Genomic DNA, 25,916 nt, shown 5'->3' with positions numbered 1-25,916 from the left:
TTATATGATTTTTTAGCTTACCACATATCTTGCAAAATCTTTATAAATTATACGCATCACCATATTAATCTCTATGAGTTTACTGATAATTGACTGTTAATATTGATGCCTTTCCAAAACTTGTTATGATTATAAAGACATCAAGGGGTTTTTTGTTTTTTTGGATGCAGAAAAATATATTTTTAAGTCATATTTTAATTAATATATATTATCTTAATCGCTGGAGGGATCTATCCGTTATATCGAAATTTGTAAGGGTCGATACGTAAAATAAAAAAGCCTAATGCGTTCCCCCGCAGGGGGCCATGTGCAAAACTCAAAACCCCGATGGACTGCAGCGAATAAATCTTATAGGGGGCTATCAGAGAAAAGTGAAACGAAAAGGGGTCTATTAGGAAAATAGAACCTGCATGGGGGTTGTATTTAAGAAGCAAAATTCCCAATCTGTCCTCCGTTTCATCTCATTAACCTAATAATTGGCCGCCTTCGTGAGCTGAGACGCGAATCCACATCTGCCCTTCCCTCGGATCGCACCAGTATGTTCTCGCGTCTGCCGATCGACGGTGGACTCCGCCTCAGCTTCCTCCGTTCACTAGAATTCGCCTTGACCTCCCCTTTTCTTATAGACGTCGATAGGTGAGAATTCCCGGAGATCAAATCCGAGCGGGGCTTCCCCCCTTTGGAGTGATTCGGTCGTGGCCCGGAGAACTTTTTCCCAAGTTGCTCGCTTTTTGGATAAGAATATCGAGAGGTCTGTTGTGGTTTTCTTGTTTCTTGTTCTCTTCGGTATGGGAATAAAGCTGCCACCTTGATCTCGGCTCATCTTTTCCTTTTCGTCCGTTTTCAATCGATAGGATATAAAAATCCCACCTTGCTGAGTTTGGGTGTCGATCCTCTGGTATCGCACGCATGTCTTTGAAGTTCTTCATTACTTTTTTTTTTTTCTCACCTCTCTCTGTGGTTTTTGTGGAGTGAGGGAATCAGCATGGTTTTGCTGCTTCATTTTCTTTGATTGAATTGAAATATATATGGGATGACAACTAAAAAGAAATTTTGTTTCTTGTTTTTTGTTGGAGTCTATCCCTAGGTAAGGATAAGGATACAGAATCACAGTTTTGATGTCTGAACTTATTTTTCCTGTGAAGTTGAGCAAATACTCGTTTGATCGTCCGCTATGCCACTGATAGGTCCAGGGAAAGGGAGTATAATATCTATTCTTATTTCTAAAAATCTTTTGTCTTGGGATCCTCATAAGCGCTTTCTGAAGATGCTTTTTTGTGTATAAGGGTGCTGTTACCTTTCTCTGTTCTTGTTTTAAGAGTCGATGTTGAGTTCAATAATTGATACTCCTCGTAGATCTTCCCCCATATCATGAATTTCTTGAGGGAGTCGGAATCCTCTATTCTTATACCTGTAGCTAGGCTTTTTCTTGTTCTTTTTGCATGCTGAAATTGTTTTCTTCTGCAGTAATGGTCAGATATATCAATCATGTTTCTTCAATTTCAATTATGTTTGAGCTCTTGTTCATTCATAGGCTGTTGGTTCTCATGGTATATCTCTTAGGTCTTGCGTGAGGAATACTGTGTATTGCAACAGAAGTAAATTTGTGACTTAGAGGTGTAATTGTGGTAGATCTTCTTGTAGATACCTTCTGAGTTCTGATATTATTGTATATTCTAGTTCTTAGTTGCTTTTTCTTTTCCAGTTTGAAGTTCTCTTGAACCGTACAAATCTTTTAAATTCTCCAAATTGCTAAAGTAGGGAAATTGAACAGAAATCTTCACGGACGTGGAGAATATTTGATCGATTGTTGTTGTGCATAAAATTGTCCAAAACTTAAATCTACTCTGAACATACTGGGTGTCTTTCTTGCAATTCAAATAGATCATGGTATCTAAAACCATTGGCATTTGTGTATAATCTAAAATGTCCAACGTGACATTTCTCAGAAGATCACAGATGTCACCAGATTACCGAGAAATTAGTTAAGTTGATATTTAGTGCAAGTATTTTATACATTTATGTAACTACGAACACATTTATGTGCGGTGAACTTACTGCAACGACACAATTCAGAAGGTCTACTTGTTGGTATTTTCTGGAGATGTAGGTATTTACCTCAACTTGAGTCCAAATAAAACTGAGATGAAGCCAATTTCATTGGTAAAAAGAGTAAATTTTTGGCATCTGATAAAAGTATCACACTTTAAGCATATGATGCATAATTTTTACTACCAGAGTAGTCTAGAGTTTAAGAGCTATGACCTGTAGATATGCCTTGTCAATTTATTGTCACTTAACTCTGCAAAGGTCATTTCACCAATCTCTAAACCAAATTTCATTCATGTCACCTAAGGTCTCCAATTCAAGTACCAAATAGTAACATGTTTGCATTACATGTGGACTTACTTGATTCACAATGTTTTTTAAAGTGTTTTATTTCTTCCTGATAATGTATTGTAATTTTTAAATGGCTTATAAAGTAAAGTTATCATCATTTATTATTTTAGATGATGATTGTTTTACAGAGAGAAGCAGTTATCCTTCTTTTTATGTTATGTTGACATGACACTTGTCACTTTATTCATGTTCCACCTAGGTTTCTGGATTTAATGGCTTGGCACATGGAAGTTAGTTCCAAAGTTATTTTAATATAATTCTAGCAATGTGTTTTTGTAGGTGAAAAATCTATTGGCAATGAATGCATAGAAAGAAATGGAAACACATTCAGCTTTACCAGTGGGGAATCTGAATATGCAGCAATTCTGTAATTCTGGGAGCTCTGGAGTTATGTCATCATCTCTGCCTGTTCTACCAAACACCTTGGAGGAGAAATTCCCTGAACTACCAGATCCCCAACATGTTCCACTGGAGAGGGAAATACAAAGAAATCCTTTGCCTTCCCAGAGACCTTTGTTTTCATCACCTTCTGGATTTTCTCCAGATCTTAGTTTCTCTTCAACTCTCGCCCATGAGAGGCATACCAACAATACTCCATTCGTCAGTCGATCACTGAATGCTGGAGTTTCTTTGCCTTCAACCTATTTGTCAAATATGGAAATATTTCAAGTGCCAAATAATTTCCCCAAAGGTCCAACCGAAATAACCTGGTGTCCGGATTCAGTTCAAGGCATGTTAAATTGTTCAGATGGTGTAATTATGGGGAACAATCAAATACAAAATAGCTCAAATAAGGTTTCTAATGACCTTAATAAGCAAAATGAATGGTGGAGTGATATAATGAATGTGGATTGGAAGGATCTTTTTGATGATACAACTATCTCTGAATCTCAACCGAAGGTAATTGAACTATCTACAGGTACTTGTAGAATGCTGAAGAAAGGATTAGTTTCTTCTCTCTTTCATATTGTCCATTAGAGTTTACATTTGTTGCAACAAATGTAGTATGTTAAATCACACATGGTCCTTGCCTGTTGTCTTTCGGATTACAAGATAATCTTGTGCTTCTCGACACTTGAGTCACAAGACCTTTATTTGAAAAAGAAATCAGTGTTATCAACTTCTAGTATTTGAAATGATCATATCATATAATTCTTGAACTATCTGGTATTTAACAGTCTAAGACAGTCCCTATATATTACATAAGCATTATATGATTTAGGTGTATAATTATCTTCATTGTGGTGCATGAATTTTCCCATAGCCAATTCATTCTGTAATTAGATATTTTAAAATTGCAACTGGTTTATATGATTTCTGATTGTCTATAGGTTGTTTGCCCACCTGCCCAATCCTCCTCTAATATTTCAATGCAGCAGCCGCAAACAGATCAGTCTGTTCCATGCCATTCTGGTGAGGTTTGTGCTGTCACTGGTGCATCGTCTTCTGCCACTACTGCTGCAGCCAAGCCACGGATGAGGTGGACTCCAGAGCTTCATGAATGCTTCATAAATGCTGTCAACCAGCTCGGTGGTAGTGAAAGTACGTTATATCTTGTGTGTTCCTCCTTTCTATTCTTGCTGGCTTGCTGAGTTTCCTGTGTTCACTCTCAGGAGTTTTCTGTATTCACTCTTAATTGTCTTTTTACCTTCAGAAGCTACTCCTAAAGGTGTACTGAATATCATGAAAGTGGAAGGATTGACAATATACCATGTGAAAAGTCATCTACAGGTCTAGCTATTTGTCTCCTTTTGGATTCTCTTCACTTGTATAATGTGTCCTTGTATGATCATTAATAGGTCCTTTTTTTTTTTTTTCTCCAGAAATATAGGACTGCACGTTATAAGCCAGACTCATTAGAAGGTCTGTCAAAGTTGGTTATAATTTTTGAACTAAAACTTTAATATGTTTATTTTGTTACTGTTTTCTGAAGCATATTCTTTAAGCAATTTCTTCTTTCTCTAATGACACAAATACTCCTGAAAGATGTTCTCCTTAGCTTGCTATATGTAATTTGTTGCCCTTGTACCTTCTATAATGCATTTCAATTCCTTAGGTGGAATCTATTTGCTATAATTATAAGCTATAGTAAACATCATGTGGGCTTTGTGTCTTTTTTTGTTAATGTTATTTCTTGATGCATCAGGGATGTCAGAAAAGACGGCCACTCAGAGTGAGGAATTACCTTCTCTAGATCTAAAGACGTGAGTTAACTTTTGCCAAATAATGGATCCTTTGTTTCTGTAGCTCTTCTGTTGTCGGATGCTGCCTTGTGGGAGAAAAGAATTGAATTTTAAGAAGTAAATAACCATCTGCTTTCGGAAGAAATCACGATCTTCTGGTTGTATTTAATGGAAGTTTTGGGAATAATCCACTGCTGTGTTGTTGATTAAACATGAATCCTTCATCTTGTCTCTGACATCTTGATGTTTCAGCATAGTGCCTGAGCAATCACTTAACAACCATGATAGGTTGGCTATATGTTGACCGTTATGTTTCAAAATTCATTCTTTGCTTGGTGCTCTGTTGGGTAATGCCGTTGTGGTTCTATGTTAGCTTTTAGTACCAAATTAAAATTTCTTTATTGTTAGTTATTTATATTATAGATCCTTTTCAGTTTCTTGACTCTTGTGTTTCATTAGCAACTAAACTGGAATGTGCATCACAGCCTCCTTTCTTTTCATTCTGTGCTGTCATTCCTAGTCAATAGGTATAAGCTTCTACAGTTAATCATTGATCCTGCATTCCATTTTTTATAACAGAGGCATTGATTTCACTGAAGCATTACGACTCCAGATGGAAGTTCAGAAGCGACTTCATGAACAACTTGAGGTTTGTTTTTGTGGGTCTGTTATAGGCATGCTTTAGCTTGTTGCTTTGCTGTACTTGTGAATATTCTGAAATTTCAACTCTATTTATTTAATTTGTTTTTCATACCTGTAATAGAATTTAGGACTCTGTAATTTGGCTTATCAATATTTTCTCTTGGACATGTTTTGCATGATTATAGATTTGTTGGGATAATTGAACATACTGTTTCCTTGTTTCTTATCTTTTTCTTATCAGTATTTTGTAGTCCTTCCAGGAGTGCTGCAACATACATAGCAATGACTAGCACTGACAAAAGCAACTATAACAACATACTACTGCAATGACTGCTTCTGCTGTATATTTATATATATATATATATATATATATATATATATATATATATATATATATAGTTTAAGTTTGTTTTTAATTGTTAAACTAAAGGGCAGTAGAGATCGGTTTCTTAAATTATTGTGCAGCTTTCCAAATCTGAACTGTTCCTTCGAATCAAATTTATATTTTAAATTGTCTGTATTATTTCATCGGCATTTTATCATGCACCATGTCCATTAGAGGCACGATATGAACTTTAGGCTGAGGAGCACCCTTTTTGATGACATGCTATTAATTAATACACTTGCTTCTACTGGTCATTGCTTGTAGAATGTAGACATCTGGGCAAGTTACCTCCAGTTTTGTAAGTCTGACCTTTTTTTGTCCAAAGGCAAAATAGATTGTATTAAAATCTACAAATCCGACTTGATGACCACTAATTGTTTGTCATTCTTACAGCTTATTCTCTCCTTTTCTTTCACAGATTCAGAGAAATCTGCAGCTGAGAATTGAAGAGCAAGGGAAATACTTGCAAATGATGTTTGAGAAGCAATACAAGTCAACCATGGACAAGACCCATTGTTCTTCCACTGTAGAAAAACCAACAACCATATCTTCCGATCAAACACATTCTACTGCTAAGATTGATCTCCCAGAAGCACGAAATAGTTCCACTGATTCAAAAATAACAGAGGGCTTTAGGCAAGTCAGTAACAAGTGGAAGATGTCTGAAGTTGAACCTTCCAATGAGAAGGAAACAGATGCTCTTACTAGTTCCCTTCCACCAAGCAAGCACTCGAGAATAAATGACGAGGACTCGTGAATTCCAATCTCAGCATTGCACTGACTAATGTTACAACACCGGTAGCTGTCGATATGAACATCATTATTGCAATAAAAAGTTTCCAGTACAAATGGGAGGTTATTTGGGAGGAGACACTTCTAGCAGTAGTAGCAGGTTTAGTAACTTGTTTCATATCTATGTTAGGTATGAATCATAGGGTGCAGTCTTTAAGAAAATTCCTATTAGAAGGAAGTGGAGAAGTGATGTCTCTGAACAACAAAGTTAATAAAAAAAGACCTTGATATTTTATGGCTTTATTTTCCCTTGTGTGGCTTATGTTTGAACACACAAAGAAAGAAATTTCTGTATTTGCTTATTTCTCAAAAAATTATTTAATTCTCTTCAAAAATGGCAACATTGATTATTGTTTTTGTGTATAAATTGTGTACTTTGTTGTTATCTTTTGTCACCTTTATTTTGCTGAGAAGTGAACTGAAAACTACATAATTTGTATGCCACCATGTGATTCTTCTTTGGATGTTCGATAGATTGTATCATTTCTTTTTTGCTTCAGGATGCTTCCAGAAATGACAACAAGAGCATTCATGACATGTAAATTACTTTTCACAAGTCCTGATCCAAATATCAAGTGCATCTTTGTACTTTATTTGTTAGCGATAACTGGCAGCAGATACAGAAAAATAGAAAAAAAGTAAAGAGTATATATACAGGATATTCTTAATATCCTGCGACCTTCGAATATACATTGAATTTAGGAATTGATCCATTCCCTGGCCAATATTTGTGGCCTAATTTCTGTTTCCTTTTCCTTGGACGGTTCCATGGACTTGGGACTAGGAAGAGTCGATTTTGGTCATATGCGAAGTCCGAAGACGATCGGTTATTTTCTTGACTTGAAACTTGATCATCTACGATAACTTACACATTTAAGAACCAAAATAAATGTCATAAAAAAACAAAAAAAAACAGAACTCTCGGTTAATATTTTGCATTTTTAAATACCTTGGATCCTGTATCAGAAATTTCAAAGATCCATACAAACACAAAAGCAGTCGCTGATGAAGTGTGTAAGGATACATTCAAGAAGAAACATATGAGCAAATCAGCAACAAAAGGGCATTCTCCCAACTTTGCAATTATTGGTTGCGTTTGCTCCCGTGACTTCCACAAAAAATAAACAACTTGAACACAAAATGGAACAACTGTACATTGATACACTTGCGACATCGTGAGACGCTAATTTTATGACTTACTGATTGATTTGCTCCCCTAGCTTACAATGTAAGAACTCCCAAACCCTTACTCTTCTCGAGGGTTCAAGAGAAAAAATATCTACGACTATCCTGTAATGCATTTTGTGAACTTTGCCCAAGGTTTGATCGATCAGCATTCACAGTGAAACACAGCATTGCCGAAACAACCAGTCTCAGGTGCGATTTTTTGGACGTCTGTATCATTAAGTGTTGTCATTTTAAGGGTTGATGTGAGAAGCTTATTCATGTTTACTTTAGGGACCTCGAGAATGGCCTTTGGAGGAGACAAAGCCCACTGCATAGCCCAGATTGCAAGTGGTCTCATGTAGATCAGTGAACGGTAGCGGCCGTCTGTTGTCCATCCCTCAGGAGTTTGAAACCAGTACCTGCAAGACCAGGAAAAAAACATGGCTAGTCAATGCCACCACTACAAGAAGACAATCTGCAGCAGCATAATCCAAAATCATGTTAAAATCAAGCTGATAGAGAATGACATATTTGCAATGGAAATAGAACTGAAGTGTCCTTGGATGGGTGCAGAACTGAAAGAACAACCAGCAAACCAGCCAAGTGTATGTGAATCCATATAATTGTAACAGATAAAAGTGTAATAAGTACCTTGCCGGGAAATCACACAAAGTTTTGCCTACTGTGAGGATTAATAGTATAGCAGATAGGACAAGAAAATGCAACACTTACCCAAACCCTTCCTCCGACCAACCTCCAGTGAAAATCCCTTCGGCAGTAGTAAAAGCTTCATGATCCATTCCATGAAGAAGCATGGTGGCTGCCAAACTATATGTGACACCAGTCCATATTTCTCGTGATTGCATGCAACATTCATCAACCTTTCCATTTGGGTTCATCCCATTGACTGCTCCCATGCACCCTCCTCTGACCTTCATCACATTAAATTCAAATATTGTCTGAAGAGTATTTCTAATTTTAAGTTCGTCAAAAAGTGGGGGCAACTGTGAAGACGCGGTGTACCACTGTCCTGCCAGTTGATCAGCCTGTATAGAGCAGCTGTTGCTGCTGTTTCCACTGTCATAATTGAAATATGATCCATTCCACAACTTAGCTTCAAACACGGGTTTGGCTTTCAGAAATTTAATCTTACATTTTTCAGCAAACGCCCAGTCACCAAGGTGCTCTGCCATTGCTGTTGCAGCTTGGAGTGCAGCGAGCCATAGACAACCACAGTAAGCACTGATACCATGAACCGTCCATGCATCATATGTCTGATCAGGGAATCCATCATTCTCAATGAGGCCATCACCATCGCGATCAAATTGTTCCATATAATCCATAGCAGCACAAACGGCAGGCCAGACATCCCGTCCAAAGGACATGTCTCCTGTAGCAGCAAAATCCCTATACACCTGGAGCACAAACTTTGGGTTGAGATCCTTCCATTTACTGGTGTCATGTATATTGTAGGCATTCATCTCATTCCAGGGATCGTGAGTTCCTAAATCATGGGGAACAGAACCCTTGACTTTTCGAATTCCCCAGCTACCATCATTCAGATATTTGACTTTTCTTCTGTCTTCATGCAACACTGCCCTGGCAAAATCATGTTGAATGGTCAACTCTATTTTTGGAAAGAGATCCAGAAGAGCGAACGAAGCATAGAAGTGTACATCATATGTACACCACATAATGTACTCTACTCCTTCCAAGTACAAAAACCTCCCAACATTTTCAGGGTTGTGCTGCTGATGCAGAACGTTACCAGTCTGTGCAGAATCAGGGCCACACACATCGTCGTTATCAGCCAATTCTTGTACTGAAGTTGGTGAGAACAATTCCTCATTCTTCAAATTGCTGTCTGTAAAAGTTCTCTCCACAACCATATTAACATGTCTCTCTTTGGAAACAGATTTCTCATCCTTACTTTTTGTGGATTCGTGGCAGTCGGAAGCAGCGCTTAGGTTCTCCTCAATTATTGGGGCTTCACCATCTGCATTAATTAAGGTATTACTAGCTTGGAGCCATCCATGACAAGCTCTCTAAAAAAATTGAAGACTTGAGCAACATGTTTACCTTCAAGCAGCCTAATGAAACACTATCATACTAACACATGAAAAATTATTATTATTTAATTAAACATGTCTACAACTGCCAAAAGCTGAGGTCACTGAGAGTTAAAAAAAAGTTCAGCTCTTCTACGTAAAATAAGTTAACATGTGGGGGACTAAGGAACAAAAAGAAATAGAAAACATACAAAAGTACCTGTCCAAACTGTTCCTCCGGCAACTAGAAAATAAAGCTCATTAAAAAGAGTGAACTTGTACCTGCCAAATTGATCAAGATTTAAATTAGATGTAATTATGATGTAAGGCAATCCATGTGCAACAAACTACTTAAAAGATCGAACACAGTAAGTTATATATATATATATATATATATATATATATATATATATATGCTACAAGAGTCTTGCTACTCTTAAATATGTTTTTGGACAATACTGAAGTTGCCAAATATTATAATATGCAGGATCACAATGCAGATGTCTCATAGAACCACATAAACTGGAAAATGGAAAGAATTTTTGGTCTAACAATATCAAAATTACCAATCAGGAAGTTTTGCATTTTGAAGTATTGGATTTTGCCATTTTTCAATCTCTTCCTCCCACAACTTGTACTCTGTAACATAGGGGAAAGGTTGTCAGAGTCAAATAGCTAAAACTAATAAGCAAACTCTGCCAAACAGTCCTGTATTGAGTATAGCCACAATATATATAAATGATTATTCAAGCAAGTCAACACATGACCAATCACAATATACTGCAAAGAGTAAATGACAAATTTCTGATAACCGAGAGATCAAGCTTTTTGCCATGTATACGTACTCTTTAATGCATCATGCACTAGGTTAATAGCCGATCTTTCAGAGGCACCATAAAATTTTGTATATCTCCTGTAAGAGAAAAGAAAGGAATAAACAAAAATTCTAAAATCAAAATTGGGAGAAGACTTTTCTCTTAATAATCAAAATTTAGAAAAGGCCAACTAGAGCCAAAAAGCTCAGCAGCATTGCTGACTGGTGTGCCAATGTTAAAATTTGAAAAACACACTTCAGAATCCAAGAAACAACCCTGATTCTTTAAAATTCAACCTCAACTTTACTCGTACATATCCTATCTTTGTCAAGGAATCTCACTCTAGGAACCTCACATGGTTAATACTTTATTAAAAGCTAAAATTGTGTCCCAACTTATACTTACATAAAAGGTAGCAGTGGATCTCTCCTTGCAACAATGAACATCACAAAGATGAAAATATGGCACCATCACAGGTTCTAAACTCAGACACTCGCGAAAAATGACAGTACATACAATTGGTTAATTATGTACACGTCTAATCACATGTCTCAAAAATATGTAGATTCAATTACACTAAAACACATGTCTAACCATGGTGCACGAAAGAGACTATTGTACACGAAAAAAACAGAACTTTATTGTCTGCTAGAGTTGTTAACTGGAACGAAAAAAGTCACAAAAGTTTTTTTTTAAAAGAAAAAAATAGCACAATGAGGATGTATGACAGCACCTATGATATGTACATCCCTTCTGAAACTTCACTTTTGGAGATGACCATGCTAAAGCAAATACAGCCGTGCATCTACCATGTGGTTCAACCCATGTAGAGGCTGAAACTGCCGCACAAAGGGTATCACCAACAGAAGATGGCACACAAAGGCCAGCTCCAAAATTTTCCCTCTGAAATTGCCCATCCTTAACAAAAAAAAATCACTGATTAATTCACTGTCACTAAATGTAATTGCAATCAAAGTGTTTTTGTTTTTACTCAGAAAAAACCACGGGAAAAATCCCATATAATCAAGAAAAATAAAAGAAAATAATGACATGATCAAATAAAAAAGGTGGCAATTTAAAATTTATAACCAAGGTTGTGAGCCAAAGAAGAATTACTTGCAACATCGTGCCCCACATATCCCTGGCTGTAACATAATTTTCCCCACAAAGTCCAAAACTTGGCAACACAGTAACAGTAACATTCTGAGACTCACATGCTGCAATAGCAAATGTTACAGGAGGATTGTCCTTCGTAGTCCTGGATAGAAACATATAACCAGAAATTGCACAAATTATATCTATGAATAAAAAAATGAAATAGAAGAAAGAAAACAAATGAATAACTACAGAAAGACTATGAATGACCTTTAGCCAGATATAGACACTTCCATTAACGTAGAAAGCAAGAAAAGTTTCTAAAAAAGGAATATTTAGGTAAAAAGAGAGTAGTAGGTGAGGGAGAGGGAAAGGGTGGTGGTTTCAAATTTATGTTGCCATCAGAGTGGTCACAAGAAAGATCTGCTAATCAACTGTCCTATAAGACAATTAAAGGTAGATAACTTGCTTGTGGTGTAGAAGCACCCCTGACACTCCATCATCGTCTCTGCACATATCGTAACAAAGCATGCATGTCAATCATAAGAATTACTTGGAGAACAATTAAATTCAAAAACTTGAACAGCATAACACTCACATGAATGGCTCATTGATATGGCCACCTGTGTGATGTGAAACTCCTCCAATAGAATTCTACCCAATACCAAAAAATGGCATTAAAAACTAAACATGAGAGGTAATTTGGATTTTGGAGGATTAGCAGCTTAAAAAGGAAAAAAAATAGACACAGAAGGTTCACCTACCGCCCAGGTCATCAGTAAGCTGACCTTTGCCCTTTCCTTTCCAGTATTAACTAGCTACAAATGAGAAGAAATAAGAGATTACAGATGTTACCAACAGCACAAAAATAAGCCAAGGAGAACCTCATAAAAAACTCAGTACTAGCATAGATGCAATACAACAATTTTCAGGCAGCAGAATAACCTTTTCCTCACAATGAGGTGACTGAAAAGTGAAAACAATCATTAACTAAGAGAAAAAAAATTCTGTATCCACCACAAATAATCCATTTTCTATTGCTATAGTTAAGGTTAAGTGCTAAATCACGATTGAAGATTTATATTAGTATGCATTCTATCATAAAAATATATTTTCCATATAAAATGAAAATAGCACAAACAAGCTCTGTTTACATCCTGCCAGAGTCAAATGGAAAATTTGCAACTTTCACTAAGCCACAAAAAGGGCACCAAAGAGGACAGAGGTAATTTGCTCAAATACAATTGAAACATAAAGCACATACTGTGTAAACAAATACAGCTGTGGGAAGACTACTTTCATGATAATCATGAGGTATAAATGGCGATATTTGGCGACATGAGATTTTGAGGTCGGGGTCTGGTTCACCTGGAGGAAATAACCAATTGCATTTAAATACCAGAAGCAAAATATAATAATGATTTAGGCATTACTAATAGTAAGCCACATCTCATATTGATAGAACCAAGATTATTAAAAAGAAGAAACAGTGGGCTGTCAGTGGCTAAATAGTGGTGGACAGTGTCAAACCTTTCTTGGCTCAACATCAATTATCATTACAGGTGAAGTACCTAAAAGAAAGTGCTGACTCTATTAAATGTAACTACAATAATACCATCATAAACAGTCCACGCCCTGGGGAACAAAGCATGATATGTGGAGTGTTGACCACTCAAGTTCCAGTCCCATGAGGATATACCAAGGTCACCATTCTTCCTGAAATGTTTGCAGAAAGTCAAAAGAACCAGTAAAACTTGAAATTTAAGAGATATCTAGACCAGCAAACTTCCATTTCTCATATGCTAAAAGAGCATGTAACAAATAACATTAACAAATTTCTATCTCAATGGCCAGCACAAAATACATCATATAAATTTTGATATATACAGAATCGAAAAAGTAAAGGTGTAATCAACACTCAACCACCAGGAGCAAACCTATCTGTCTGCAGTAACAAGTTTTTTTATGTTTTGCCTACACTTTCACAACCAAGAATTTTTCTTATTCTTTTAGGGACAGTGTTTCTTTCTTGCACCTTAAAAAATAATATTACATTTTATTTGGAGTTGAGTATTTATTTAGCATTTATACTTTTTATTGCATGTGTTGGAAAATCCACAACACAACATGTTGACATGGCTGCTTGCCCATTAAGAACCTCAATATAGAGTATGGTAATCATGTTTAGTGCATGATAAAAGTGTTCACTAGATAGCGGATGTCATTACTCATTCACGACGGATTTGAACATGCACTACACTCTGCCTAGGTTACCTGCAATTTGAATTTGGCTTGGGGATAATATGTGAATTCACGTACAGGGGCCTGCTAGTTTGTACCTGATACAAAATCAATGATTGTAATCTACGAGAAATGTCTACATATTCAATAGTGTGGCCACCTCAATCGATTAAGTATCAAAACTTTGGCCTCCTATTCATTCACCAACTCTTCCACCACTACAAATTATTTATCCAAACAAAACATTTTTCCTTTAAGCTAGCAACTGAAGTTACGTTAATAATGGGAAATATACATGCCCCTCACTGCAAATTTTAATTCTATTAATTCAAAATTGAAAAAATAAAAATTTCTTGTTAATCAAATGAAGATAGATGCCAATGATAAACATATAATTATAGATCATATTTTCTACGTCGAACTCTTTTGGCAATACTTGTCAATTACATCTCTGGCTTAATCAAACATTTAATTAAAAAATTAAACAAAAATTGGTCAGTGGGCACATAATTTTTAAGATATTTTAATGATTTGATCTATGTAGCCTAAAAATATACCATAAGAGAATTTTTAAATAGCAAAAAAATTATCAAGTTCATAAATAACTCGTCTAGAAAAAAAATGTACCTATGTATGGATATAAATCTCTATATATAATTGTACCTATAGTTATATATAGAGATTGTTTCAGTGACTCGAATCTTGGTCATAGAAATGTATTAAAACTTAAAAGAGAAATTTATATTCATACACACATCTGCTATTTATATTGGCAACGAAATGTGTCCTTTCTACAAAATTTGATCATATGCTAAGGCAAAACGGAAAAAAGAAGAAAGTCTTTACAACAAGTAAACAGAATAAAAAACTATGTTCAAACAAGAAGTGAGGAAAAATCCCTACTTTAATCCTTCATGATGCCCTGGGGCTAAAACTGATGAGTACTTCTTTTCCCCCCCATCTCGAGATATAAAAATCTGCACATTTTGTATCATGAAACCATGTCATTCATCTTCAAATTGGCAGAAAAATGTCTGCAAGAACTGAACATTTATAGCTTAAAACTCAGTTAATTCAAAAATGCCTATAGTTGGCATGCCAATTTCCTAAGACAACAACATATTGGACAGTTTAAAAGAACACTGAAACCAAAAGTTCCAAGACATGGATAAATAGAGTTTTGTTAGAAAAGATACAAGTGACTGCCTTCACACTAAACTCAGGTTTAGATTAAAACTGGGACAAGTTGTACGAAGTAAGACCAATAAGATTCATAGAGCATGAAATTAAGGGTTTGATAATATTAGCAAGAATAACTATCCTATGGAATTTAGGTGTGCCTCACCATTCTAACTTAACATTTAAGATGGCCTTCCCTTCATCATTTAACCCACCAAAAGATGGAATTTCGAGAAGAGGAAAATTTCAAGTGACAATGACATCAAATATTTAAGAATACTTGGTCTGGAGTTACAGCTAGTAAGATAATATCATCCTAGCACCAGAAAATTAACTAATTCCTGACCACTATCAACCAGGTAGCTACATAAGCCAAGAAAGCAGGGAAATAAGGCTTAATCAAACAGATCACCATAATATATATTCTAAGGCATTGACTCCATCTTCCCACATTATCCTTGTCCAAGCAACCACCATAACAGAGGATACTAATTCTAGTACAAAAAGGATCACTTTTCAACAAGAATTCATTACACCCAATGGGATTTCAATTGTCAAGTGAGAACTACAGTCAATGAAACAGGTGTGACTCCCTCATTGGATGAAAAGTTTAATGGTTACCTAACTACATACAGACATATTGGATAATGAAACTCGCAAATTAAAATTTCCTTGGTAAAAGAGAAGAATTTGTCTTCCAAACAGCCTTAAGATTCTATATGTTGATACAACCATATTTCCCTCAGCAACTACAAAAACAACAATTTAAAACAAAGAAAAGATGGGACAGACATGAAAAAGCAAAATGCCTTCCCCTCCCTCAAGTGATAAACCTAAGAACTTGACAGTTTCTCAACAAAATCTGTACTTTGTGCTTCTCTCATATGCTATTTCTTATTTGTCAATGCATGGGAAGGGCCAAAAGGAAGAGCAAAGCCAAAATAAGCTCTGCCAACTAACTTTCACCTTTGTCAGACAACTTGCTATTTAATAAAAAATTGGTAGGTAATACATTACTTTGCAGTTCTTCAGTTCACAATAAATTCAAGTACTAACGTAGAAAGTAATTAATCATATGGCAAAACCAAAATGAGTAAACAGTCCAGAACTGCAAGTGGACAACAAATTTCCATTTGGAAAATTTCAAGAAAGGAAAAAGAAAAAAAAAGAACTGGACAGGAGGATGTCAAAGAAAAACTGATAATTACAGAAAACTGATTTGCCATGACAGGGGATGTTTCACATGAACCAGGGATTATTTGCCAATGTTTAAACTCCCCTCTAAATCCTCTTGAGATGCTGCCACTTCTGCAAAATGAAATAAAATCATGAGATATAACATTTGCAAAGGAAATTTTCTAAATTAAAAAACACATACCCCATTCCTCCAAGTGGCACTCCTTGTGAAGCTGTAGGTTTGCATTGTTCTTTTGTGAAAGGATCAATTGGTGCTTTCTGTAAAGCAAAGATCATAACTCCAAATTAAAAAAAAAAATCATGTGCCTTAAAAATTCAAAAAGAAACCAAAATCCAAAAAATTACAAAAACAAAATGAGTATTTTTATGATACATTAAGTCAATAGATGAGCAATAGGTTGCTGAATTTACCCTTCCCTGAGAAGCTTCCTCTCTAACATATGACCAAAGACGAAGACCAAGGCGCAGCTAATTCAAATATTGATAACATATATCAGCAAGTTCATCAATAAAACTTACTACTAAACAGCATACAAGCTGACAAAGGTTACAATCATTGTACCATTCTAAATGCCTCCATGAATGTCACACTAAATTCCTTCAGAATGTTAGCATGACTGTTTAACCTCCTCCTCCATGCATGTTCTGGTGGGGCGCCACCATCGAAATCCAGCTACAAGTATATCCATCAATGAACAATAGCAAAGGCTGTCATCACGACTTTGGTTAAAGAAAACGGTCAAAGACCACTAAAGAACTACACTAAATGTCGAGATATGGAGAATATTATATAAAGCTCGGTAAAACCATTTTCCAAGCATAAAAACAGATATAAAACCAAATCCGAAAGCAACTTTGAAAGGGTAACTTCTAAAAGTATTGTTACTGGAAGAAGTAATGATCAATGGAAGATTTCAACAACTTAGAGAACCAAAGAATAGCCTCACCAGCAGCAACGTAGCTTGGCTGACATACTCATCTGCAGGCCATGAGCTCTTCTTGTCGTGAAAAAGGTGTCCGGCCACCATCCTCGCCTCAATCAAAGTGTCACGCCCCAATATGCTTCACATTTTTACCAAGAAAATTATACCATGCATAAACCACCACTTCAAAATCAATGATTACAAAGCTAAATATTCATTTATATTTACAATAATAAACTTCATTATCCTGAAAAACAAGCAGGAACTCCTTGGCAATCCTACTTAACAACAAAAGTCGCCTCCAGATCTAATACAAATCACGTTTGAAAATAAATGTGAAATCAAAACACATCAATAATCGTACTGAGTAAAAAGCTCCAAAAATCATTAAAAAATCTTCAATACTCATAAAACATTTTCGATCATTATATACTAACACCTTTAATAAAATTTATCAAATAAGTATTTATAATCATTATAGAAAATAATAATTTTTATTCAATAAACAAAATCATGCATTAATTTCATGCAACACATTTTGATCATGCATAAGTTTCATACAACATATCTCAGTTATGACATCCACATATAACATAGGCGTATATTAGACACTCGATGATATACTCTCCCAACAATGTATGAAGAGACACACTTCACGGAATGAGTTCTATATTCTCACACCAACGAATGAAAAGATCTCATATCGCACTATCAACAATGAATGAAGTGATGTCCTTAATGTATTAAAGTGGGGACAAGTTCCTCCTAACAAAGGATGAAGAAACCTTCCATCGACCACACCCAATAGCCCGCTAATCCCCGAAAGATGTCACCCAATCAGTATTGGTCTTTGTGCCTTCGTAGGAAACAAAGTCCTCGTCATCATATATCACAATCATTTATTTTCACTTGTCATGCAAACATTCAAATAAGTCATACAAAATATCATGATAGATCGTGCATCGTATATGACATGGGAGACTCCATCCATCGGTGGCTCTACGACGAGCCCATAGCTCTTTTCGAAGGGGGCACTCCTAACATGGATCACATTTCCCTCGTGATATCAACAATACTAATAATATGCATCATATCATCAATCTTAGTGTCAAATACCATCTAAACTTGAAAACCATTAATCATTTTCAAATTTCATGACATAGCTTTAAATAAGGCTTTAGAACTTGTTGAATCATAAAACAATTCTGAAATCCAAAATATTTCTTTTTAACATGAATCAAACTATCAAATGATTTATAGATGAAATAAGTCAATCTAATTTAGACACGAAATTCTAATGAAGTTAACAATAATAAGCAAACTAATTTAATCAAATAAATCAACAAATCACGATAATTAAACCAATTTAAGGAATCATGGACAATGGCAAATTTTTAAAAAATTCATTAAATTTGCTTATTAAACATGATTCAATATTTAAAATGACAACATAATTCAGGCATCATGATTTTAAAATACAAGATTATTTCAATACCCAAAAATCTTTAATCATAATTCAAAATTTTTAAATAATGAAGTTAGCATCATCATACCGACTCTTGAAGGTCCCTTTCCGCCCTCTAATCTGCTTGTACTGTTAAGTTCCGCTTGACCCTATTGATCAACCACAGAGAAGTCTGGGCAGCATATAGGAGAGGGAAGTGGGTTCCAAAGTAAATATATTTTTTTCGAATTAATTAATTATTCAACAATTACTTTCATCCCTAAACTGTCTATACAGTCAAGGAAATAAGAATAAATAATGTTAATTATTTTTTCCTTAATTAGGTTGCTCAATCAAGGAAATAGATTAATCATATAAGGTAGAATCCTAATGTGGAAGTTTTTATTTTTGGGACGAGTGGAAAAATCCTGGTTATTACATTACTACCCCTAAAAAAAATTTGGTCCCAAGATATGATTCATGTTAAAATGATGTTAAATCAGTATCACTCATAATTAAACTACTTAAAGAAAATTAATATATTACCTTTAAGTCAATGGATAAATCCAACTTAAGTTTAAGATATTTGGGCACAAATGTATCTACAATTGAGTTTTTTTTATAAAATTTTTTGCTCCAAATAACCCAATTAAATCAAGAAGCATCTCAAAACCTAATTCATCCTTATTTAACATACTTTCAATGACAACACAGAAGCATTTCAAACGATCTAAATCTCTCTAACATCTCAGATAATTCCTACATTAAAAAGATTAATATTATGTTTAATCCTCATTAGAATCTCACTGCTGTGTTAGTCTAATAATATCTAATGATTGATTTAACATGTATTAAATCAAAACTTCACTTTTCATAAGCTAGTTATATGTACAAATCAGATTTAAATGCCAATGTGCGTGTGTCATGCATCATCGAATTTATCTAATTGTAATAGCCTAAATATGATTAATGTTAGAAACAACAGCCTTGTATATCTAGATGATTGTAATACACTTCAATACTTATCCCAACTTAAAAAAGAATGTTTTGTATCAATAGTCGTAACCACAAGCACCTTTGTATTACCATGAAAACTACGAAAAACTCTATAACCATGAAACTTATGAAAAACTACATGGAGTTTGTACTCAAAATTTGTTAAGACTTCACACCTTTGGAAGCAATTGATACTACGGTCTCCATGCAAGTCCGTACGAATAGGCAGAGGATCAACAGCAAAGTTCAAGACACCAGTGACCTAACCGACCACAGATAAAACGACCATCACAAACTCTCCAACAAAACGTGCTTCCAATCCCCCAACCGCGTCGAAGGCGATAAATTTCCGGCTGACGCGCGTCCAAGCCGTAGACGACGAAAGCGTCGCGGTCGGCGACCGCCACCGGATGAGGCCCTCCTAAAGAGAGGGAAAGGGAAGGGAAGGGAAGGGGAACCTCTGGGCGGGGTGCCCGCAATTTACTGTGGTTTATGACGGAACGGAACGTGGCAGCTTGCGGGGCGCCCACGTAGGCGACCCGGACACAATCGTTCTCAACAGCAGCCGAAACTAATAAGATGCAGACTGTTTGAGTGAGCGGACCCCACCATTTTGTTCCAATTAAGATGCAGCTTGCGAAACTAGTCACACGTGCGGGTAGAGAAAAGCGTCCTTATTAATCGAGCGTATTCGTTAATAGGCTTTCTTGAAAATTGTAGTTTGGTTTTCTACTTGCTTTCATATTTCGCCCAGCTTTATCCGAGTGGGCTCCACAGTGTTCGGCCACTTACACTGCAGATTGTGACGCGAATAACGCGTGTAGAGGTTGGGTTCGGTCCCAGTCGAGCGAGACGGCTATTTCATGGCCCCCACGGGGAAAATTTCAACTACGTAGTCATAGTTGATCAGGTGATCACTGACTTGAATGATCTCAAATTTCTGGATTCCTTTTTACTTCTTCAGATGATTCCAACATAAAATAAATCCTCATTTTATCATTCATAATTGATAAAAATATTTATCTTTGAATTTAAATTTTTTTATAATATTATATATTTTTATTAAAAAATAATCATATTTTTTAGGATCAAAAAAATATACTTCATCCCTACCTTAAATTAGTTCAGTTGGGTTGTATCTAGCTATATGGGTTACACCATACATGACTATATAGGTTGTACCATTCTTAACAATACGGGTTGAATCGTATTTGACCACGTCTCTAGTCACGTGAGCTAAGTTGTACTTGGACCATTAGATCATACCAAGTCACATGAGTTATGTTATACCTAATTATATATATTGTATCATACATGACTATATATGATAGGTCATGTCTAACTATATGAGTTGGACCACCATGTCGGATCATATTTGATTATTTGGATTAGATTATGCCTAACTACATATGTTATGTTAGGTGGTGCTTAGATAATTACATTTATCATTGGCATTACTTTTCAAGTTGGTGATGCTCAGATTTACTGGTGCAATAAGGTCAGTATTCTGGAGCTCTTTCATCGTCGCCGAAGAGGGATACAAGAATTGGAATCTGGAATAGGATTCAAGTTCCTCAGATTGGAAATCAAGATGAGATGTCAAAGTTCTTGCTGAAAGAATCCTCAAACTCTGCACTCACGGTGCGGGCAGTGTCATTCCTATGACAACGACCTGCATCAGCACTGGAAGTCTCCTCCCATTTCTGCATGCTACTCAAAGTAACCCTCGTCAAGAACTCATATTTAGTTGATAAAAATGGACAAGCCATTACAAATGTTACAACGAAACAGCACTTCAGATGTCCCTGACGGAATAAATTCTGATCCAAAGGAACTGAGGAAAAAGCAGGCACCAATATCTTTTGCAGAACATATTCCAGTGATGACAAGGGAACAGAAGGCATCTTCACTGCTCATTGTCTGACTTGGTTCATGGTAAAGGTTTAATGTCTCACTGGAGCTTCATAGGAGCAGATTCTTTGGGTTTTGATCACACTCCAGCTATTTAGTCTTAGATAATTTGATACATTTATAAGCTAACATTTAAGCTTCTTTCAACCTGCAAATGGTCATTGGTTTATAAACATTATCAGCAGTTGCATATTTGCAGCATAGTGAAATTGCTGTGCAATTAACATAATCTCAACAGTATGTGATGCCACCATTCATCTCTCTCTCTGACTACTGCGGCCCTTGCAACACAGACATGGAGCCTCTTCATCTTGATCCCTTCTCTCCGATGACAACAGAGGTTCACTGAACTCATCAACGTTGATACTCTGTTCCTGTGGGACTTGGTTTGAACAAGTGCTGCTTTCTCTCCCACCATACTTGTGCAGGAGGTGCATGCTGTTGAAGATGACAAGAAGACATGTGCCCATGTCAGCCACTACGGCGGCCCAGAGAGACGGGAGTCCTCCGAACGCCAGGCCGAAGAACAGGAGCTTCACGGCCAAGGACATGGCCACGTTTTCGTAGATCTTCCTGAGAGAAGATCTCGCAAGTTCCACAGCTTCTGGTATCCTTCGGAGGTCATTCGACATGAGTGCGACATTGGCAGTTTCTGTTGCCAATGCTGAGCCCGAAATCCCCATGGCGACTCCCACGTCGCTTTCCGTGAGTGCCGGTGCGTCGTTGATCCCATCCCCGACCATTGCAGTCAAACCCCATGTCTCCTTGAGTTCCGCAATCTTCTTCATCTTCCCTTCAGGTGACAGACCTGCTTCCACCTGCACATTCTCCCCAATCTGCACAAACAAGATTAAGTATTCATCTCATTAGCTCTTTCTGAATGTTATGCAGCTGTTCTGCTTGATTTGTACCTGTTTCTGGACATGTTCTGCAGCTGCCTTTGAATCACCAGTCAGAACAATGACATGAATCTGTTGTTTCTGAATAAACACAATGCATGTTAGAAGAAACAACAACAAAAAATCTTTCACCAAATCCTTTGGGTCCTCTTACCTTTAGTTCCTGAACAGCTCGTGCAGCTTCTTCACGGAGTTGGTCTCCGAGGCAGAAGTATCCAATGCACCGATCCACCATGCCGACGTAGCTGATGGTTATACCTGCTTCATTGTCACGAAGCTCATCTGAAATTAAGAGATGCGAACAAGCTTTAGATTTTTGGGTTACTGTTTCTGAGAGTAGACAAGTGCTATTACTTTCTCTCAGCCAGCCATTGCTGAGGGCTACTTCTGCATTTCCAATCTTAACATAGCAATCATCTACAAATCCAGCAATTCCTCCCGGGATCAAGTTGAAGTTTCTGACATCACTGCTAGGTCTGACACCACGCACTCTAGCATACTCTACCAGAGCTCTTGCCATCGGGTGGCTGGACATGTTCTCCAAGCTTGAAATCCTGTAGAGTGAAGAGAGCACACCTTGTGTTAAAGACAACCGATGCAGTACATCTGTTCACAAGACCGTGTCGATTTACCAGTGCAAGAACTGTCTGATGTTTGCGTTCGGCTCCCAACACTGCACTTCCACCACTTCAAATGCTCCTTCTGTAAGTGTTCCTGTTTTGTCGAACGCCATGGCTTTCACCTTTGCCAAGGCTTCCAAGTAATTCCCACCTTTGAAGATGAGACCCATCTTGGCAGCTGCAGAAAGGCCACATGCTTTGGCTACTGGGGTTGAGATCACCAAAGCGCATGGGCATGCGATCACAAGCAACACCAAGGCCAGATAGATCCATTGACGGAGAGGATGAACACCTAAAATCCATGGTATGATTGCAGTTCCAGCTGCTACCAAGAAAACACCTGGAAATTCTGAAAACAGTAAGAATTTCTTGTCCTGTGGCCAAAGCACTACTAATATAACCTTCATGTTAACGAGCTTAAGTAGAGGGACGAAGTGTCATTATGCCATAAGAATCAGACTCTGTTCTAAGATCTCATTCCTTTTGAGTTCATCGACTTCTTACGCACATCAAAATCTTCTTACAAACCTGGAGTATAGTACTTTGCAAACTGTTCTATGAACTCCTCCATGTTTGAACGCCGGTTCTGTGCATCTTCTACAAGCTTAACCATCCTCGCAACAGCAGAATCCTCTGCTGCTGCCATCGTCACCACCTTGATGAACCCTGCCAAGATCGTAATAATATGAGCTCCAAGTTCCTCAAAGAAAAGGATATGATTCGTAAATTTGGGTGGTTCTTCTCGATATCGAAGTCGGAAACAGACCAGTGAGAACCGTCGTTCCAGACCATACATTCGAGCCAATCTCTTTATCGACCGGCATGAACTCTCCCGTCAAACTGGATTCATCAACCGTGCTTGCTCCAGCCACCACCGCACCGTCAACTGGCACAAGCTCTCCTGCTTTCACCGAGACAATTGTGTTGATCATGATGTCCTTGACGTGCACGGTTTCTCCAGTCTCTGCAATGACTGCAGTTTGGGGTGCCAAGTTCAGCAACGATTCCAGTGAAACCCGAGCCTGGAGAAGCAAATTAAAGGATTTATCGTTGACGATCTGCGTTGGAGAGGCATAGCTTTGCATTTTTCGCCTACTTAAACCTTGTTGGTAGACTTGGCTTCCAGCCACTCTGCTAAGGTGAAGAGGAAGACTATGGAAGCTGCCTCAAGGTAATCCCCAAGCCCAATTGCTCCAAACACTGCATCATCATCATCGTTAGACACAGTGATTGATCCTTCAAAGCTGATTGAAGCTGATTGAACTGTTACCTGCAGTCACCATGAGCACATTAATATCAAGCACACACCGCCGTAGAGCCGCCACGGCGCGCCGCAGCATGTCGAGGACTCCGACAGTAACTGATAGCACGGCGATCCATATCAACGGTGGGAAGACGTAGCTGCACAAGGCCACGAGCAGCAGCGCTCCGGAGGCGACGACGCTCTTACTCGGCCATGGTCGACTCTCGATCTGCACTCTCCCGGACTCCTTGATTCCAGCGTTCAGATGAGCCCCATTCAGCGCACTCACTGGTTTCAGCCGGTGAAACATGAGACCTGGCGATCGAGACAAGCAGCGTGAAGCAGGAAGAAGAAGAACCGACGAGTTATACCTATTCGAGAAGCCGGAGCTTTTGCCGGATCGTGGACAACGGTGGCTGTCTTGGCCAGTACGTTGACGGATACGTTCTCGATGCCTTCAAGATGGTTCAGAATGCGATCGATCAGCTTGATCTCCGAAGAACAACAAATACCCAAGACGGTGAACGTGGTTTTCTGCACGGCTGAAGGAGGCCTCGCCTCCATAGCATCTGCCATGATTGCAACAAAGAGAAGGCACCGAGATGATCTTATCCCACTGAAGGTCTACCATGCCTGTGAGCAGCAACGTCAGCGTTGACTTATTTGATCTGATATCCAATAAATGTACCAGGAAATGGCCTTCTGAGCCTCAGAAGGCTATGAATTCTGTGTGTTTTATGGTTGAATGAGATGTGTCATGTTAAATATGCAGATATATTAACAAGTTCCTTCTCATCCACGCTAACCTTTTAATCTTTGTTTTCATGTGTTTATGTGTTGACAAATCATTCTTATTTGTTGATAGTTTCTGGGAGTCTTTATCTCAGGCAATTCATTGTGTTTGGAGAACACCTACTCTGCACTGACATCGCTACCAAGAAATAAAATATATTATCTCTTCACCGACCAAACATCATAAGACATGGATGTCCAGCTTTCCTTTCTTTATATCTCGAGGTGTGGTTGGCCGGTAGTGTCTCAGATCCTTCAAACTAGTTCAGCAAGATCATGAAAATTGCATATTTCAAAGCCTGATGGATGTCAAGCAAGGCTAAATATTCCAATTATTTTCTCTTAGGAGCAGCATTTCTCAGAAAGAACTACTAAAGTAATCTTCGTTGCTGCCATTGGACGTAACCAGAGAATCTAGAAAAGGTGAACATGGTAGGTTTTGAGGTTAATTGTATCCTCTGATATCTCCCATTAATGATTCCTCATGCAAACCCTTGGTCAGTCTCTCTTTCTCCTTTTGTAGAACAATCAACAGGAAGCATCAACGGAACATTGACTGCTGCAATGATATCTCAGAGAGGCCTGATACATATTCCTTTTACTTCTCTCTTCATCTACAAGGGTTTGAGAATCTCAAAAGGACGAACTACAGCGCTGCAATTTATATTCTCCATCTTCTATCCGATTTGTGTCCTGTAAAGTCCTGCGACTGGCTTGCTAAGATTGAACAATTAAGGGATCATTTCCTTGCGAAGAGAACTGATAAGAAAAGCAAGTTCTGATTGATAGTTCAGTATGGAACTGGTTCTTGTTATCATAAGTGTTTGATCCTTGAACTATCTCAAATTTATTGCACACTCAAGGGATCATTTCTTTCATTGAAGCATATTACTAATTCTGAGGAAAGTGGCTCAGAGGAAGGAGGACGAATAGGGTTAATGGAA

The 25,916-nt window shown here is 37.4% G+C and overlaps 3 protein-coding genes across 11 annotated transcripts; 1 reads left to right on the top strand and 2 right to left on the bottom strand.

The window, feature by feature from the left end:
• The first annotated feature begins 471 nt into the window (after positions 1-471).
• Positions 472-6,645, top strand: LOC135581310 (protein PHOSPHATE STARVATION RESPONSE 2-like). Of its 6 annotated transcripts, none has more exons than XM_065106747.1 (8): positions 472-751; positions 2,680-3,300; positions 3,777-3,942; positions 4,055-4,131; positions 4,224-4,263; positions 4,547-4,604; positions 5,163-5,232; positions 6,029-6,645. In XM_065106747.1, exons 2-8 carry the CDS (start codon positions 2,716-2,718, stop codon positions 6,365-6,367), a joined length of 1,335 nt encoding a protein of 444 aa, XP_064962819.1. In that variant the 5' UTR covers positions 472-751; positions 2,680-2,715; the 3' UTR covers positions 6,368-6,645. The 6 variants fall into 6 exon arrangements, with proteins under 6 accessions (XP_064962819.1, XP_064962820.1, XP_064962817.1 ...); XM_065106745.1 differs by having other exon boundaries at positions 474-636; positions 3,732-3,942; XM_065106743.1 differs by having other exon boundaries at positions 474-751; positions 3,732-3,942.
• Positions 6,646-7,337: 692 nt separating this feature from the next.
• On the bottom strand, positions 7,338-19,963 carry LOC103982360 (uncharacterized). 4 transcript variants are annotated; one of them, XM_065106740.1, is made up of 20 exons: positions 19,684-19,963; positions 18,621-18,704; positions 17,092-17,206; positions 16,707-16,817; positions 16,556-16,612; positions 16,326-16,402; positions 16,156-16,255; positions 14,672-14,745; positions 13,143-13,243; positions 12,792-12,895; positions 12,292-12,345; positions 12,126-12,181; positions 11,997-12,035; positions 11,549-11,690; positions 11,166-11,350; positions 10,463-10,530; positions 10,184-10,256; positions 9,838-9,899; positions 8,302-9,565; positions 7,338-7,988 (listed from the first exon to the last, which is right to left on the bottom strand). In XM_065106740.1, the coding sequence occupies exons 3-20, from the start codon at positions 17,170-17,172 to the stop codon at positions 7,733-7,735; spliced, it is 2,904 nt and encodes a 967-aa protein (XP_064962812.1). In that variant the 5' UTR covers positions 17,173-17,206; positions 18,621-18,704; positions 19,684-19,963; the 3' UTR covers positions 7,338-7,732. The 4 variants fall into 4 exon arrangements, with proteins under 4 accessions (XP_064962812.1, XP_064962813.1, XP_009397552.2 ...); XM_065106741.1 differs by having other exon boundaries at positions 18,621-18,681; XM_009399277.3 differs by having other exon boundaries at positions 18,621-19,963.
• A 1,593-nt stretch (positions 19,964-21,556) lies between these two features.
• LOC103982362 (cadmium/zinc-transporting ATPase HMA2) lies at positions 21,557-24,893 on the bottom strand. The gene is made up of 10 exons (XM_009399278.3): positions 24,552-24,893; positions 24,208-24,468; positions 24,040-24,137; positions 23,704-23,959; positions 23,466-23,603; positions 22,950-23,277; positions 22,672-22,871; positions 22,472-22,599; positions 22,330-22,398; positions 21,557-22,254 (listed from the first exon to the last, which is right to left on the bottom strand). The coding sequence occupies exons 1-10, from the start codon at positions 24,754-24,756 to the stop codon at positions 21,673-21,675; spliced, it is 2,265 nt and encodes a 754-aa protein (XP_009397553.2). The 5' UTR covers positions 24,757-24,893; the 3' UTR covers positions 21,557-21,672.
• Between the last annotated feature and the right edge of the window lie 1,023 nt (positions 24,894-25,916).

This window comes from Musa acuminata, chromosome BXJ2-4 (genome assembly GCF_036884655.1).
Source record: "Musa acuminata AAA Group cultivar baxijiao chromosome BXJ2-4, Cavendish_Baxijiao_AAA, whole genome shotgun sequence".
NCBI classification, from domain to species: domain Eukaryota; kingdom Viridiplantae; phylum Streptophyta; class Magnoliopsida; order Zingiberales; family Musaceae; genus Musa; species Musa acuminata.
This window is presented reverse-complemented; position numbering and strand designations above follow the sequence as displayed.

What these genes read in the sequence shown, in the direction of transcription:
- LOC135581310 (XM_065106745.1), top strand. Translation starts at nt 2,716, where the DNA reads ATGGAAACACATTCAGCTTTACCAGTGGGGAATCTGAATATGCAGCAA. An exon ending in ATGTGAAAAGTCATCTACAG is followed by an intron (nt 4,132 to 4,223) that starts GTCTAGCTATTT and finishes TTTTTTCTCCAG; the next exon opens with AAATATAGGACTGCACGTTA. An exon ending in CCTTCTCTAGATCTAAAGAC is followed by an intron (nt 4,605 to 5,162) that starts GTGAGTTAACTT and finishes TTTTTATAACAG; the next exon opens with AGGCATTGATTTCACTGAAG.
- LOC103982360 (XM_009399277.3), bottom strand. Translation starts at nt 17,172, where the DNA reads ATGGTGGCCGGACACCTTTTTCACGACAAGAAGAGCTCATGGCCTGCA. An exon ending in GGCGTGGACTGTTTATGATG is followed by an intron (nt 12,896 to 13,142) that starts GTATTATTGTAG and finishes TATTTCCTCCAG; the next exon opens with GTGAACCAGACCCCGACCTC. An exon ending in CGGAGGAACAGTTTGGACAG is followed by an intron (nt 9,566 to 9,837) that starts GTACTTTTGTAT and finishes TAATTAATGCAG; the next exon opens with ATGGTGAAGCCCCAATAATT.
- LOC103982362 (XM_009399278.3), bottom strand. Translation starts at nt 24,756, where the DNA reads ATGGCAGATGCTATGGAGGCGAGGCCTCCTTCAGCCGTGCAGAAAACC. An exon ending in AGCTCCGGCTTCTCGAATAG is followed by an intron (nt 24,469 to 24,551) that starts GTATAACTCGTC and finishes GGCTGAAACCAG; the next exon opens with TGAGTGCGCTGAATGGGGCT. An exon ending in CAATGGCTGGCTGAGAGAAA is followed by an intron (nt 22,600 to 22,671) that starts GTAATAGCACTT and finishes TCTTAATTTCAG; the next exon opens with ATGAGCTTCGTGACAATGAA.